At 35.9% G+C, this 15,255-nt stretch overlaps 1 protein-coding gene across 2 annotated transcripts; it reads left to right on the forward strand.

Moving 5' to 3' along the window:
* Nucleotides 1–2,855: 2,855 nt before the first annotated feature.
* Nucleotides 2,856–14,508, forward strand: LOC145588984 (phosphoenolpyruvate carboxykinase (ATP) 1-like). 2 transcript variants are annotated; one of them, XM_081646490.1, is made up of 13 exons: nucleotides 2,856–3,090; nucleotides 3,255–3,519; nucleotides 6,518–6,681; nucleotides 7,164–7,317; nucleotides 7,437–7,521; nucleotides 12,077–12,177; nucleotides 12,423–12,721; nucleotides 12,819–12,992; nucleotides 13,100–13,165; nucleotides 13,255–13,433; nucleotides 13,524–13,693; nucleotides 13,828–13,996; nucleotides 14,096–14,508. In XM_081646490.1, exons 2-13 carry the CDS (start codon nucleotides 3,257–3,259, stop codon nucleotides 14,237–14,239), a joined length of 1,968 nt encoding a protein of 655 aa, XP_081502616.1. In that variant the 5' UTR covers nucleotides 2,856–3,090; nucleotides 3,255–3,256; the 3' UTR covers nucleotides 14,240–14,508. The 2 variants fall into 2 exon arrangements, with proteins under 2 accessions (XP_081502616.1, XP_081501921.1); XM_081645795.1 differs by lacking the exons at nucleotides 2,856–3,090; nucleotides 3,255–3,519 and adding an exon at nucleotides 5,300–5,739.
* Nucleotides 14,509–15,255: the final 747 nt, after the last annotated feature.

The following is a 15,255-nucleotide window of genomic DNA, read 5'->3' on the forward strand; positions in this document are numbered from 1 at the left end:
TTCATTATATTCGGTTTATGTAATCAAGAATTACATTGCTTATCAAAATAACACGTGCTAACAGAAGAAATTAATCATGTAAATGAAGATATTATTTATTTCTATGTCAAAACTCTTGTGATTAGTGAGTTGTAATCCCTTCCTATGTTATTTGATTTTCGAATTGTTATTTTTTATACATTGTCAACAGCTGTGTTTAGGGTTGACTTTGTAACTCCTTACGTCAAGCTTGAGTGTTAATGTGCGATTGTTACCTAATGCCAAATTCCTTTTTGACTCACCGTACAAGCAATTATATTTAAGCTCATATAGTTCTCGATATCATTTTCCTAAGTTTGGTGAGATCAGAGTACATGAAATTAAATCTAAGGTCACGTCTAAGATAGATATATCATATATGAAGTATGTGAAGAGTGTCAGGGTCATGTGTGTTGAGCGGCCTGAGCCTGTGCGTTTTGGACATGGCTAGATCGATTAGACTTACGAATTACGACCATACATATTGTGTCGAAAAAAGGTCTAGAAACAACGACCCAACTGCCACATACTATTGTGTCGTGGCCTATCAATTTCACTTATAATAAGTGTGCTTTGTCATGTCAATCCATATTATTATGTTGTACTTTTTTTGGGTCTTTCTATTAAGAAAAAAAAAAGTGGCACAAGCTCAACCCACAGGCCACAACATGACATACATTGTAATTTGTTGTGTCTATGTATCTTGTGCTCCAACATGGTTAGATTATGATAAATTGGTAGAAGTCCAGATAGTCCAATACCATAAGGTTTATTATCACCAGCTAATTAAAATAATTGACATCTCTAATGTCTTAATTAGGAGTATGATTAAATTTAAGATTATGAATAATTAACAACAATGATATTGCATTCAATATTTTTTATTTTTCAATTATGTCTCATATAAGTATGTGTTATAATGATGAAGATTAACAAATACGGAGTACTATATTAATTATTTTTTTCAAAAAAGTAAAATAGTATGTTTGTTGATAAAAAATTTACAATATCTAATCCAAAAAAAAAAAAAAAAAAAAACTTCTATGGCATGGGTCTCCAGTTGGCCAATCTAGCTTTTTTAAGGGAATTTTTAGCAACCAGGCAAGTCTGAAGATTTGTAGATTTTATCAATTGTTGTAAAGTGTCAATTAGGGTGTCTAGGATGGGTTCAACATGTTCGTGTTAGATATGGTCCATTTTGAATTTAAGTCATACTAAATTATTGTGTTCATATAATAAGTCGAAATCTAAATTTAATTGATTGTTTAGTTGTTGGGTTGAGTCAATTTTTGACACTTTTATCCTTGAGGATATAATTGGAGAGTATTTAAAAGTAGTAGTATTGGGTGAAATGAGTTAAGTTCATTACTACCCACGAAGAAAAAAAAACTAACATTTAGGGCCTGTTCATATTTAATGAACTGAGCTGAACTGAACTGAATTGAACTGATTGGAACTAAACTGAACTGAACTGAACTAAACTAAGCTGAAATGAATATTTTATGAGAGAGGGAAATTAAGAGCTGAACTGAACTGAACTGATTGGAGCTGAATTGAACTGAACTGATTGGAGCTGAACTGAGCTGAACTGAACTGAACTGAACTAAACTGAAAATAAGTAAATATGAACAGGCCCTTATATATATAAATGAAAAGGTATAATACTTCCATGGATTTCATTTAAGGTGTATTTGGTTGATATAAATTGTTTTTAATGGAAAACCAAATTTATCAATTTCCCTTATTTTTCCTTGTCGGGTTTGTGAAGGGGTGAAAAATATTATCTAGAAGATGGAAATTAAACTCTCAATGGGTGGAAACATTTTTGTTGAAGAATAAACCTGTCAAGTGTCACCACATGCATGTAAGTGTCCCACATTGGTTGAAAAAGATAGAGTTCAACACTTTATAAGGCTAAGGAGCTACTCCTATTGCTATATGGTTTTGGGATGGAACCTTCTTTATTTCTCTATCAAATTGACTTTTAATCAAATTGAGAAAATGAAATTCCAATTCAGTTTTATTACGAAGCAAATAAATCCAATCACCCCTAGAATAATCATCTCCTGTAAAATAACAAAGTAAAACTTATTACACTACCCGAGTAACCTTATAATATAGACCACTTATTACATTAAAACTTATTACAATATGACCAATCATGTGAAATTTTTGAATAAATACGAAGGACGTTTGTAACAAGATGTAGCTAATGATCTATTTATCGATCTTTTAAATTTGGTTAATTATCAACTTGTTTGCTAATTGATTTCTTATTTTATGACGAATACTGTGATTTCAACTTATAACATGACAAATTAATTTCGAATAAGCAAATACTCTCTCTGTTTTTAAATAATTGCTCCACTTTTCATTTGCGGCCGTTTTCTACCCTGATTTGTATAGTTTATTATTGAGTAAACATATATTAAATTTGTAAAAATTATAAAGATCTCTTTCTCCATTAAAAAAGGGATCATTCTGATTTACTATAAATCTATGATCGTATTAAATGCGCCAAAATCGACCAAGACAATGGCATATGAATATATGATCATAAAGCATAATTAAGGTTTATAACGATCCAAAATAAAAAAATGACTTTAAAACAACTCAAAGAGACAAAAAGTGACTTTAAAAGCGCGTTTATAATCTTAATTCTTAACTCCAATATTAAATAATAATAATAAAATCAAGATAAAGTAATAAAGCCTTAAAAATATGGACTTTTTCCACATTGTATCAATTCATAGAAGAGCTGGAGATCAAATCATGGATAAGATTTCAACCATAAGTTATTATCTAAACTAACCATAGTTAAATATTATCAAAGGGCCCACCTATTAATCTATTATGGCCCCACTAAACCCGGAAACGTTCACTATATAAAGAAGCCCTTGTGCTGCTTCAACACTCATCCTTCTCATTTCTTCTTATGTCTCCGTAAAATCTTCGTTTTTATGCTACATTTTTCCTTTTTTCATTAATATTGTCTTTTTTATTTCTTTTATTATTCATCAGCCATATTCTGGTGTGTATTAATCAGCCTCTTAAAATTTTAGTTACTCAGAGGTACGTTATATTGTTGTCACATTAGTTGTTCAAATCGATAACATCACGTTATTAAAATTGTAGATAGTTACTTTGAGACGAATGAATGAGCTACAAATGCATTCTGTTACAAATTATATGGACATTGGTTGTAAAATATTTTTTGGATGTTGTGTATTACACAGATATGGAAAACGGAAATGGAAACGGAAACGTGGAAATGCCCGGGAAGGGGCTAACGAAAATACAAACAAACGGAAGCGGGAAAAAGGGGAATGAAGTTTGCCACGATGATAGTTCATTACCGGTGAAGGCTCAAACCATTGACGAACTTCACTCCTTGCAGAAGAAAAAATCAGCGCCTACAACCCCAATCACCGGTTCCTCGTTTGGTGCCACTTTTGCCATGTCCGAAGAGGAACGCCAACGACTGCAACTCCAATCCATTAGGTACCTTTTTTTTTTTATCATCAATTCTAGTGCTTTAAAATTAACGTCATTTGCAATCGTTAGATTAGATTGCCACTTTGCCACGTCATGCAAATGATTTTTTTTACGCAAAAGTATATTTTTAGAGTGATCATGTTAATATCGATCTCATTAATTACTAAATGTTCTTCTTATTTTGACTTTTGATTACGGTCTCAAATTAGTTATAACGATTGTATATACGTAACTTCGTGGGTTGTGACTTGATTGTGAGTCTCGTGACATTGCACAAGTTTATATGCATATGCATTTTCTGTCAAATTTAAGTTCAATTCAAATATTGATTGTAAGCCAATGCATGTAAGCAATTACAATATATTACAAATAATAGTATTCGGTATTAATTGGGAAATTTATGAAAAAAATCAAATCAATGCAATTAATATTTGGTTTGATTTGATTTAATATTTCTATTTTAAATATAACAATTTCCATTTTAAAAATATACCCCTACTTAAAATGTACAATAAAAAATATCATGCAATGTAAGAAAGTAATCATATTATCCCATAAATAATTTTGTTTGATTCTTAAATATCTTTTCCTAATTCACCCCAATATAAAAAAACAAAAAAGTCATTTAAAATGGACATTGTATAATATGGACTAATTTTATTTCATACTTTGGATGGAAATTACACGACAATTAGTTAGGTAGCATAGGAAGTCCCCAGATTACGTAAAAAAAACCATTTTAATTGGCGAATTTGCCCCCAAGAATATTAAATAACAAAATTTTGAAGAATGTTTACATTTTGTTATTAATTCCGTTACAAAGAGTCTACCGGGTGAAAATTTATAATCTAAAATTTCAAGAAGCCGAAAGATAAAGGAAGCAATGGCGGCATTTACAAGGGCATTACATCATTGAATTTAAACATTACCCCTATCTTTTGTAATGTACTGACTACTGAGTAACATATGACATTAACATAATTTTGATTATTAATAAGTCCCGTCTAATTTTATTGACCATGACTAAGCATATCCAAAAAATCATCAAAATTTCCTTTTATCTTGCCAAATGATACTCATAACATAATTAATAATCTTGTCGATCTATATTAATTTCAACGGGTTCTGTTATAGTAGGTTGAAAATTGAGATTCATCTTATAATTTCGACGTAATAAGATAAGTAAATAACACTCCGTGTCTCCTAAGTTTTAGTCCCAACTGCATAAACTTAGAGGTAAAAGTCCCTTATCATCTAACGTTTACAAGCATTAATAAACAATTGAAATTGAAAAAAAAAAAAAACTCGTGACCAAGACAAAAAGCACTCGGAATGGCTAATTGTGGGGCCATCCAAAATACGTGTCATTTACTAATTCAAAATGTGCTCTAATCAACTACTACGCAGAACAAATCTTCCATATCATTTGCTATGTTAGAGTTTCTTTAATTTCTAATCATGTCCTATTCATATATAGTTATATACTTCTATGAATAAGATTTGAAATATTGAATTTCCCATCTCTCGAAACACATCTCTCATAAACTCGACTAAAACCTTCTATTAAAAAATCCGTTTTATATTATATAGAGTATTGAATACAAAGTAAAAATATATACAAGTACTATTGTAGAAGGTAAAATACCTTCAACAATTTATCAAATGCATTAATTTGTGCTTACTCAACACATAACCGCTAATTAATTTCAAAATAAAAAGATGTACGGAGCAATTAAAAGATTACAATGGACTCATGGATGGCTCCTCATTTACAAACATGTTTTGAAAATTGCGAAATTACGGGCTAACATTGATGAAGTTGATGATCAGAAGCAATGTAGGAAGCGGAAGCAAGGGAAGGTCATCAAGGGTAAACCCAATACTCATAGATGAGAACCAAGCAAACACACCTTCTGAAAACTTGACCTCTTTTTTTGTTGCCGAAACCCAACAACCTTGTTCCACATTGCCAAATAATAAGCCAAAAAAACCCATAAGTTGCTTTGGCATCAACCGTTGCTATTGTGTACAAAAAGACACATTAAGCAACAATTCTAACCGTACCAAGTCCCAACCCATTTGGCGCAAATGGGTTTCGTGCTTTAACCATGAGAGTCTTGAGGGTCACGTTGTCCATGATCATGGACTGACCGAAGAGAGTGCTAGGGAGATTGAGGATTTGACAACATCATCCGCTCTACCCAAGGATTCTTTATGGTCAATAAGGTGTTTATTTCTTTTCTTGTTGATGTAGTTTGCTAGCAACTTCAGCTAGTTTAAACAATAATGTTTAGCTGAAATAACAAGTTACCACACGCTAAATATAGTGTGTGGTTACGGATTAGAATCTCTTCAACAAACTTTATTTTTTCGTCAAACTAAACTTTTCAAAATTTATCCCCATCCAAAATTTTGTGTCATTTGCTTCATCTAGTGCGGTATACATTTTGTGCCATCATACTAGTACATGATTTTATTTTTTTTTTTTTTTTTTTTGTCATTCAACAAACCCTTTTTAAACAATTCTTGTACCATCTCTTTCCAACTTTCATATGCAACAAACTTTTCCAATTTTTGCAATTCAGCTAACAAATTTTCATTTCCCGACTAACATTTACTGTATAACTTAAAGCTATATTTGTTTGAAATTTCACAAGTTTAATTATCAAGTAGTCATTTTTAGCAATTGTTACGCAAAGAGCTTAAATTCATAACCAATAATAATTTTAGTGACACGTGTCAAATTATTTTATTAATCAAATTGCTTGCCTAGTTTCTTTTAATTTATAGAGGCGAAATTGGATATCATGAAATTTACAGACTTACTTATTGTCTTATTTGACAAATTTTTCTTATAACTTTTTGATCAAATGAGTCAAGTATAATAAAACTGAGGGAGTATCTACTATTACGAGTTATTATATTGGGAATTCAGAAAGCCATGTCAATAATTGACTTTTTCTTGTTGGACTGGTTTGGTCATTGTTTTGAACGTGACTATTAGTGCGTCATTGGCGTCTTCGGCAAGAGAGACAGGGCCGAAGGTGGTAAGAGGAGACCCAGGAAAGGCTTTTAAGCATGTGCATCATCACCCGGTTGTTCCGACGATCAGCGTCAGTGACAGCGCTCTCAAATTTACTCATGTCCTCTACAACCTATCTCCGGCTGGTACCTACTCCATTTTATCTTTATCTTTTATATTCAAGATATTCAAACTTAAATTGCATAACTAGTTAATTGTATAATATTTATCAGCCTTTTTTTGTTTAAACTTCCATTTAGTGATTTATATGTAAGGCATGCATGATTTAAACACGTAACTTGTAGTTCATTTGGAATTGGGTGAGATTTGTCTCAACGTACTAACATGTCACGGCTGAAAAACGTATGGACTATAGAGTACGGGTAGTAATTAAGTCATACGTCAATAATGTAACAAGTCGAACAAGTCAAGCAAATTGACAAATAATGTAACAAGTCGAACAAGTCAAGCAAATTGACAATTTTTTTGTTACAAGTACTACGTTACTCATTAGTCATTACTCATTAGATCAAATAATTGCATAATCGTGACTTTCTTATTTGACCAAAGATAATTAATTACAAGCATTGTCAAAGGATAGGAGTCATGAATTGGGTTGTTGGTGCAGAACTGTATGAGCAGGCGATCAAATATGAAAAAGGGTCGTTTATTACATCAAATGGTGCATTGGCAACATTATCAGGAGCAAAAACAGGGAGAGCTCCAAGAGACAAGCGTGTTGTAAAGGATGAGACTACTGAGGATGAGCTTTGGTGGGGCAAGTAAGACCATATTCGTCGTCTCATTCTCTTCTATCTCGCTTTATATACTTCATTTAGCTAGTAATTTTATTACTAAATGAGTTTTTAATCATATTTTGTGTGCAATCATAATGTTGCAGAGGTTCGCCTAATATTGAGATGGATGAACATACCTTCATGGTTAACCGGGAGAGGGCTGTTGATTATTTGAATTCTTTAGACAAGGTTATTTTTTTTTTTTCCATTTTTGCAATTTAATGTTTTAAGAGATAATTATGTATGTTAATGTGAAGTCCTTGTTCAATTAGAGTGACATTTTGGTGAAAAACCTTATTACCTTAGCCTTTCTCCCACTAGTATAGTACGGAGTATAATGCTAACACACTCACAAATTGAGGATCAAATATGGTATTTTATTAACGTGGGACTCGAGTTAGGAAACTTTGTATCCATTCTTTAAACTCCTATAAGTTGTAATGACAATGAATTGAAGGTGACAAAATAATAGGAGGCAGCGTATAAAATAGTCATAGAATAAATAACATTATTGAGCGAGGGGGAGTTATGGAGTGTGAAAGGAAAACAAAAAAGTGATGTAATAGGCAGGTTGAACTTTGAGTAAAATATGGGCAAGTGAGGGGATGTGACGATATGAAGAAGTTTTATGTTTTGTCATATGTTAGCAGAGGTGCTTCCTCTTCTGAGTCCTATCCGATCCTTTACTTGGGAATATCACCTCTATTTTATCGTCTATGCTTTTGGCATCTTCGTGTTATTTGGATATATCATATATGGAGACTTTTCCCATTCAATAGTTGGTTGTTGTCTTCCTGTATACACAAATCACTCCCTTTTGCTCTCCCAAACTGAAATATGGCTCTGTGTCGTTATGGATTTGTCGTTTGTCTCAATTTTATAGTCACATGAATATATTTAAGTTACGTATGGAGTGAGTTCATAAAGACAAGAGTAGAGGTATTTTTGTAAAGAAGTGAACCATATTGTGTTAAAACAGGTTGGTCAGGCCTACTTCCGGGTTGGGAAATTTATGCCAAAACTAATGATATTGGGCCAGGTTGCTGTGGGCTTTTTAGGCCAAATTGGGCCTTATAATGCCCTTATTCTGATTTTTTCCTTAATTTTGGGCTGAATTGGACATGATTTGAAAATTTGGCTAAAAATATTTACAAAATGTAATTTAGTGTTAAATGTCTAAAGTTCCATAAGAATTTCATGTTGATCAAGCTAAGATTACTGTGGGGACTCTTTGAAGTCTGAAGTTATATTGCAAGAAGCATAATAAGTTGATATACTAGAGATGAACGTTAAAATTCTTATTAAATGGCTGATAATCAATCAATCAATCAATCAATCAATCAAAGCCTTAATCCCAAAAGTGGGGTCGGCTAACATGAACCAAATTTGATTATTCCGTGTAGTCATCAACATAAATCTTTCTCCTCCATCCCTTACGATCCAAAACTTCATCCTCACGTAAATCCATGCACTTCATATCCTTCCTCACTCCTTCCAACCAAGTCATCTTTGGTCTCCCTCTTCCTCGTTTAATCCCTCCATGGTCCCACTCTTCCACTCTTCGCACCGGTGCACCCTCGGGTCTCCGTCTTACATGTCCAAACCAACGCAGACGATTTTCCCTTAATTTATCTACAATGCCCGCCACACCTACTTTCTTGCGAATAACCTCATTTCTGATTCTATCTCTTAAAGTGTTTCCACACATCCACCTTAACATGCGCATTTCCGTAACCTCCATCTTTTTAATATGCTCTTTCTTAGAAGCCCAACATTCTGTACCATAGAGCAACACTGGTCTTATGGCAGTCCTGTAGAATTTTCCCTTCAACTTTAAGGGAATGCTGCGGTCGCATAGCACTCCCGTGGCCGCTCTCCATTTAAGCCACCCTGACTTAATCCTGTGGGTCACGTCTTGATCAATGTCACCATTCTTCTGGATGATCGACCCTAGGTACTTAAAACATTCACTCATGGTCAAATCCTTTCCATCCAAACTCACCACTTCATTGCTTGTCCCCCTCTGAGTGCCAAAACGACATACCAAATATTCAGTCTTACTCCGACTTAGCTTAAACCCTCTAGATTCCAACCTTTGCCTCCATTGCTCCAACTTGACATTAACCCCATCCTTAGTCTCATCCACCAAAACGATATCATCTGCGAACAGCATACACCATGGAACCTCATCTTGAATTGGTCTAGTTAATTCGTCTAGAACCGTTGCAAAAAGAAAAGGGCTTAATGCAGACCCTTGATGCAATCCGATTGTAATAGGGAAATCTTTTGTCAACCCTCCGCATGTCCTCACATTTGTTGACACATCCCGATACATATCCTTAACTAGGTCTACATACCTTTGTGGGATACCTTTCTTCAACATTGCCCACCAAAGTATCTCTCTTGGCACCTTGTCATATGCCTTCTCTAAATCAATAAAGACCATATGAAGATCTTTCTTCTTTACCCTATAAAACTCCATCATTTGTCTTATCAAATGGATTGCCTCCATAGTAGATCTCCCAGGCATAAAACCAAATTGGTTATCTGAAATGCTTGTGCATGCCCTCAACCTTTGTTCAATCACCCTTTCCCACAACTTCATAGTATGGCTCATAAGCTTAATTCCTCGATAGTTAGAACAATCTTGAGCGTCTCCTTTGTTTTTATAAACCGGGACCAAGGTGCTCTTCCTCCAATCTTGTGGGATCCTTGTAGCCGTCCATATCTTGTTGAAAAGGTTTGTTAACCAATCAATACCAATCTTACCCAAACACCTCCACACCTCTATCGGTACCCCATCAGGGCCAACCGCCTTCTTAGGTTTCATCTTCCTCAGTGCAATCTCCACCTCTACTCTCCTAATCCTTCGCACATACTCCATGTTGATTTCTTCATCACTCATAGAGGTATCTCCTATCACAACTCCATTACTTCCATTAAATAATTCATCGAAGTACCCCTTCCACCTGTCCTTGATGCCCTCCTCTTGCACTAGGACCATTTGGTTCTTATCTTTGACACACTTCACCATGCCAATATCCTTCCTTGCCTCTTGTCTTCTCTTTGCCATCTTATAAATGATCCTTTCTCCCTCCTTGGAATCAAGCTTTTCATAAACCTCCTGATATGCCTTTTCTTTTGCTTGGCGAACAGCTGCCTTTGCCTTACTCTTAGCCTCCTTATACGCTGCAAAGGTTTCATCACTCCTACATTTTCCTAAGGCTTGATAGCATTCCCTTTTTTGCTTAATTACTGCTTTCACCTCTTCATTCCACCACGAAGTATCTCTCTGTACCGAAGTTCTTCCCCTTACTTCCCCTAAGACCTCTTTGGCCACTTTTAGGAAACAGTTCTTCATTCGTAACCAGGTCATGTCCGGATCCACCTCTCCATCCCAATCCGCTTCTTCAATTACCTTTTCTGTAAAAACCTTAGCTTTTGCATCCCTTAGGGTCCACCATCTTATCCTTGGTTCTTCTTGTCTAACTTTTTTCTTCGCCTTCTCTTTCAGACGAATAGTCATTACCAATAGCCGGTGTTGGGTGACCACACTCTCCCCTGGGATAACCTTACAGTTTATGCAACTTTGTCTATCTATGCTCCTTGTGAGCAGGAAGTCTATTTGAGTTGCATTTGCTCCATTCCGAAAAGTTATCAAGTGTGAATCCCTCTTCTTAAACCAAGTATTAGCCAAAATTAAATCATATGATTGGGCAAAATCCATAATAGCTTCACCACCGGCGTCCCTCTGCCCATACCCAAAGCCTCCATGGACACTCTCATAGCCATCTCGGCTCGCCCCAACGTGCCCATTTAGATCCCCTCCAATATATAACTTCTCTGAGTGGTGGACACCCTGCACCACCTCGTCTAGGTCCTCCCAAAATTGTCGTTTCTCTTCTGCATCTAAACCCACTTGGGGAGCATAAGCACTGATAACATTCACAATCTCCTTGCCACATAGCAACTTCAGCCTTATCAACCTATCGTTCTTCCGATAGACCTCGATCACCTCTTTTGCCAACCTCTCATCGAGAACCACACCAACTCCGTTCCTAGCTCCACCATTCCTTGTTCTGTGGCTCGTTTCTTGCCCAACATACCATACCTTATACCCCAAAACCAAGCCTCGAGCTCCTTCTCCTGTCCATCTTGTCTCTTGGAGGCACATGATGTTCACGCGTCGTCTTTTCATTACTTCTACCAATTCTGCTGATTTTCCCGTAAGAGACCCCACATTCCAAGAACCAATCCGCAAACTAAATTCTTTTCTCCCACGCTCCCTCCTGATCCCAACTCCAAGTCCTTGATTATTTGACACCACAATTGGGCAATATGGCGCGTCGCTTCTGGGCGACGACCTAGCAACCCTTACATACTTATCACTGCACCCGGGTCTGGGAAGTGCAGCGCGTCGCTCAGTAGGGAACGCCCCAATGGCACGCCCTTGCTCATTTGACACCACACTCGGGCAATGTGGCGCGTCGCTTCTGGGCGACGACCTAGCAACCCTTGCATACTTATCACTACACCCGGGTCTAGGAAGTGCAGCGCGTCGCTGAGTAGGGAACGCCCCCACGAAAATATCTGTTTGGCTCATGTCATGGGATGTGACGAAGTTTTATACTGGCTGTCACTGGCCTACCGTAACCCTCCTCCTTTATCCAGGCTTGGGACTGGCAGCGGGAAACCCACTGGCGGAGTTAAATGGCTGATAATCAATGTGAAAAATATATTTTAGGTATTCGTGAACGATCAATTTCTCAACTGGGATCCACAAAACAAAATTAAAGTCAGGATTGTATCTGCAAGAGCTTATCATTCTCTGTTCATGCACAACATGTAAGTATCTACTCTTAGATGCAGTTTTCTTTTACTTGATTGTGCTCTCATTTATCTTATGGCCTAATCTCCTAAATTGGCTTCTTATTCTAAGATATATATACTGTATGATTTTAATTTTACTAAAAAAAGGTTTTAACAAAATGATGTATACACAAGGATAAGAAAGCTGAAAATGGATGTATCTAGCTGTGTGTGTGTGTGTGTGTGTTTGTGTGCAAATTTAAGAACTGGATGGGTGACAGGTGCATCCGACCTACACCCGAGGAACTAGAGGACTTTGGTACTCCAGACTTCACTATATACAATGCTGGAAAGTTCCCATGTAATCGTTACACACATTACATGACATCCTCGACTAGCATAGACCTTAATCTTGCTAGAAGAGAGATGGTCATCCTCGGCACTCAGTATGCTGGGGAGATGAAGAAAGGTCTATTCAGTGTAATGCATTATCTCATGCCTAAGCGTCAAATTCTCTCTCTCCATTCTGGCTGCAATATGGGTAAAGATGGTGATGTAGCCCTTTTCTTTGGCTTATCAGGTATAGTAGTATTCACACTGTCATATTTGCTATCTACTTTGCCACTACGCTCTTTGAATACATGTATGATGTATAATTCCATGGCTCTTTTCATTAGGTACTGGGAAAACTACTCTGTCAACTGATCATAATCGCTACTTGATTGGTGATGATGAGCACTGCTGGAGTGATAATGGTGTATCAAATATCGAAGGTGGTTGTTATGCTAAGTGTATTGATCTGTCAAGGGAAAAAGAGCCTGATATTTGGAATGCCATCAAATTTGGAACTGGTATATACTTTTCTTACCAAACTTTGTAAACTTAAATTCCAAATAATAATTACAATACTTGAATGATAAAACCTGAGGCTTCTGCTTTTGTTTTTTAAATGGATCAGTGCTTGAGAACGTAGTATTCGATGAGCACACTCGTGAAGTGGATTACACAGACAAATCCGTCACAGGTTAGAAAACAGATCATATTGATTATCCTACCTATATAGTTTGGCAGAACATCATTTGAGGCAAACCTTGTACTGTTTTGGTGTTTCAGAGAATACTAGAGCAGCCTACCCTATTGAGTTTATTCCAAATGCTAAGATACCGTGTGTTGGACCTCACCCGAAGAATGTCATACTGTTGGCTTGTGATGCTTTTGGTGTGCTCCCACCTGTGAGCAAGTTGAACCTTCCTCAAACCATGTACCATTTCATCAGTGGTTACACCGCTCTGGTAAGATCGATCAAAATTAGTCCGAACAAACAAACTGTAGTAATGAGTGTGAATAAGATGGCGTAATTGATTTGTAACTTGAAACTACAGGTGGCTGGCACGGTAGATGGAATTAAGGAGCCAACAGCAACATTCTCAGCATGCTTTGGTGCAGCTTTCATAATGATGCATCCTACTAAGTATGCTGCGATGCTTGCTGAAAAGATGCAGAAGTACGGCGCCACAGGGTGGCTTGTCAACACTGGTTGGTCTGGTGGAAGGTATGATGCAAAGATTTGTGTTGAGATTATTCGCCTTTTTGCAGTATAATCAATAATCATAGTGTAGAATCATGTAGTTGATACACAATGCAAGTTAATATTGTAATCAATGTAATTTGTTTTTGGTTATGCAGGTATGGTGTGGGTAGTCGTATCAAGTTGCAATACACACGTAAGATAATCGATGCCATACACTCAGGGACCCTGCTGAATGCAAACTACAAAAAGACAGAAGTCTTTGGGCTTGAGATCCCCTCTGAAATAGAGGGAGTACCTTCAGAAATCCTTGATCCTATTAACGCTGTTAGTAACTTTTTTCTCTACTGTTAGTAAATTCTACTTAAATTCTTGTGATACTAAACTCATAAATAATTGCCCTTTTTCGTTCGTGCTGTACTGTAGTGGCCGGATAAGGATGCGTACAAGGAAACACTGTTAAAACTGGCTGGACTATTTAAGAACAACTTTGAGGTGTTCACAAACTACCAGATCGGTAAGGACAACAAGCTCACAGAGGATATCGTTTCAGCCGGTCCTATCTTCTAATCAATTTGGTACTTGAAATCATAAGAAACCTTGTTCCTAAGGCTAAGGTGTTGAGACTATGTATGGCAATTCGGAATATGATTTTTGTCATTGCTAGAGAGAAGAGAATGTGATGGTGTAACATTGAAATGCATTTACAATTTACTAACTACAAACTTTATTATTCTATACATTATTATCAAGTAATATATGCAGTAATTGAACTAGTTTAGGCTGGTTCCTTCCAAAATAAATAATTTTCAATTTGTGTATACCAATTTTACCCTCTCTTCTCTCCTATGCGTACCACAAGTATAAAACAAAAAGTGCAGTTTCATAGTAAAATCTCGCTCTCTCAAAAGTTCACTCCCAACTTTTTGTTATGTAGCTTCTTAAACTCTTAAAGTATTACACCTTTGTTCTTTTTTGTTTTATTCCTATTTGATTTCTTTTTGTGAGAGTAAGAAAAGTCAACCCATAAAAAAAGGTAAGAAAAGTCAAAGCACTCCTTTTTTTGTTTTAAAAAAAAAAGTACGTAATAATTCAAAAAAAATAATAATAAAAAAGTAGTGTAAGATCTGTCAAATATTCAAATACAGCAAATAAATGGACGTAGACATTGCAATAGTAAACAAAAACAATTAACTCAAACTTGATTATTCCATATAATTGGTTGGATGATTAACTAACTCAATTGGTTAAAGGCATGAGGGTGGTATCCAAGAATCGGAATCAAATTTGATATGGATCCCTCAATACTTACAAGCTAGGTTGCACGGAAACGGGAAACGGAAACGAAAACGGAAAAACGGGGAATCGGGGAAACGGATATTTTAAAATATTGAGAAACGGGGATACGGAAAAATAAATAAATAAAATACATTTTAATCCATAACCATTATAAAAGTGCAAATGTTGCTACTGTTCCTTATGAATAGTATTTTTTGGTAACCATTATAAAAGTGCAAATGTTGCTACTGTTCCTTATGAATAGTATTTTTTGGTGTAATTACAGCCTTGCCCCCAACATTAATGAA

The sequence above is a fragment of the Chenopodium album genome, chromosome 1 (assembly GCF_948465745.1).
Source record: "Chenopodium album chromosome 1, dcCheAlbu1.1, whole genome shotgun sequence".
NCBI classification, from domain to species: domain Eukaryota; kingdom Viridiplantae; phylum Streptophyta; class Magnoliopsida; order Caryophyllales; family Amaranthaceae; genus Chenopodium; species Chenopodium album.

Bases quoted from the DNA above. Each gene is read 5' to 3' on its own strand.
- LOC145588984 (XM_081645795.1), top strand. From the start codon at position 5,327: ATGAAGTTGATGATCAGAAGCAATGTAGGAAGCGGAAGCAAGGGAAGG. The intron at 12,993-13,099 runs GTATATACTTTT...TAAATGGATCAG, and splicing joins TGCCATCAAATTTGGAACTG to TGCTTGAGAACGTAGTATTC. The intron at 13,166-13,254 runs GTTAGAAAACAG...TTGGTGTTTCAG, and splicing joins CACAGACAAATCCGTCACAG to AGAATACTAGAGCAGCCTAC.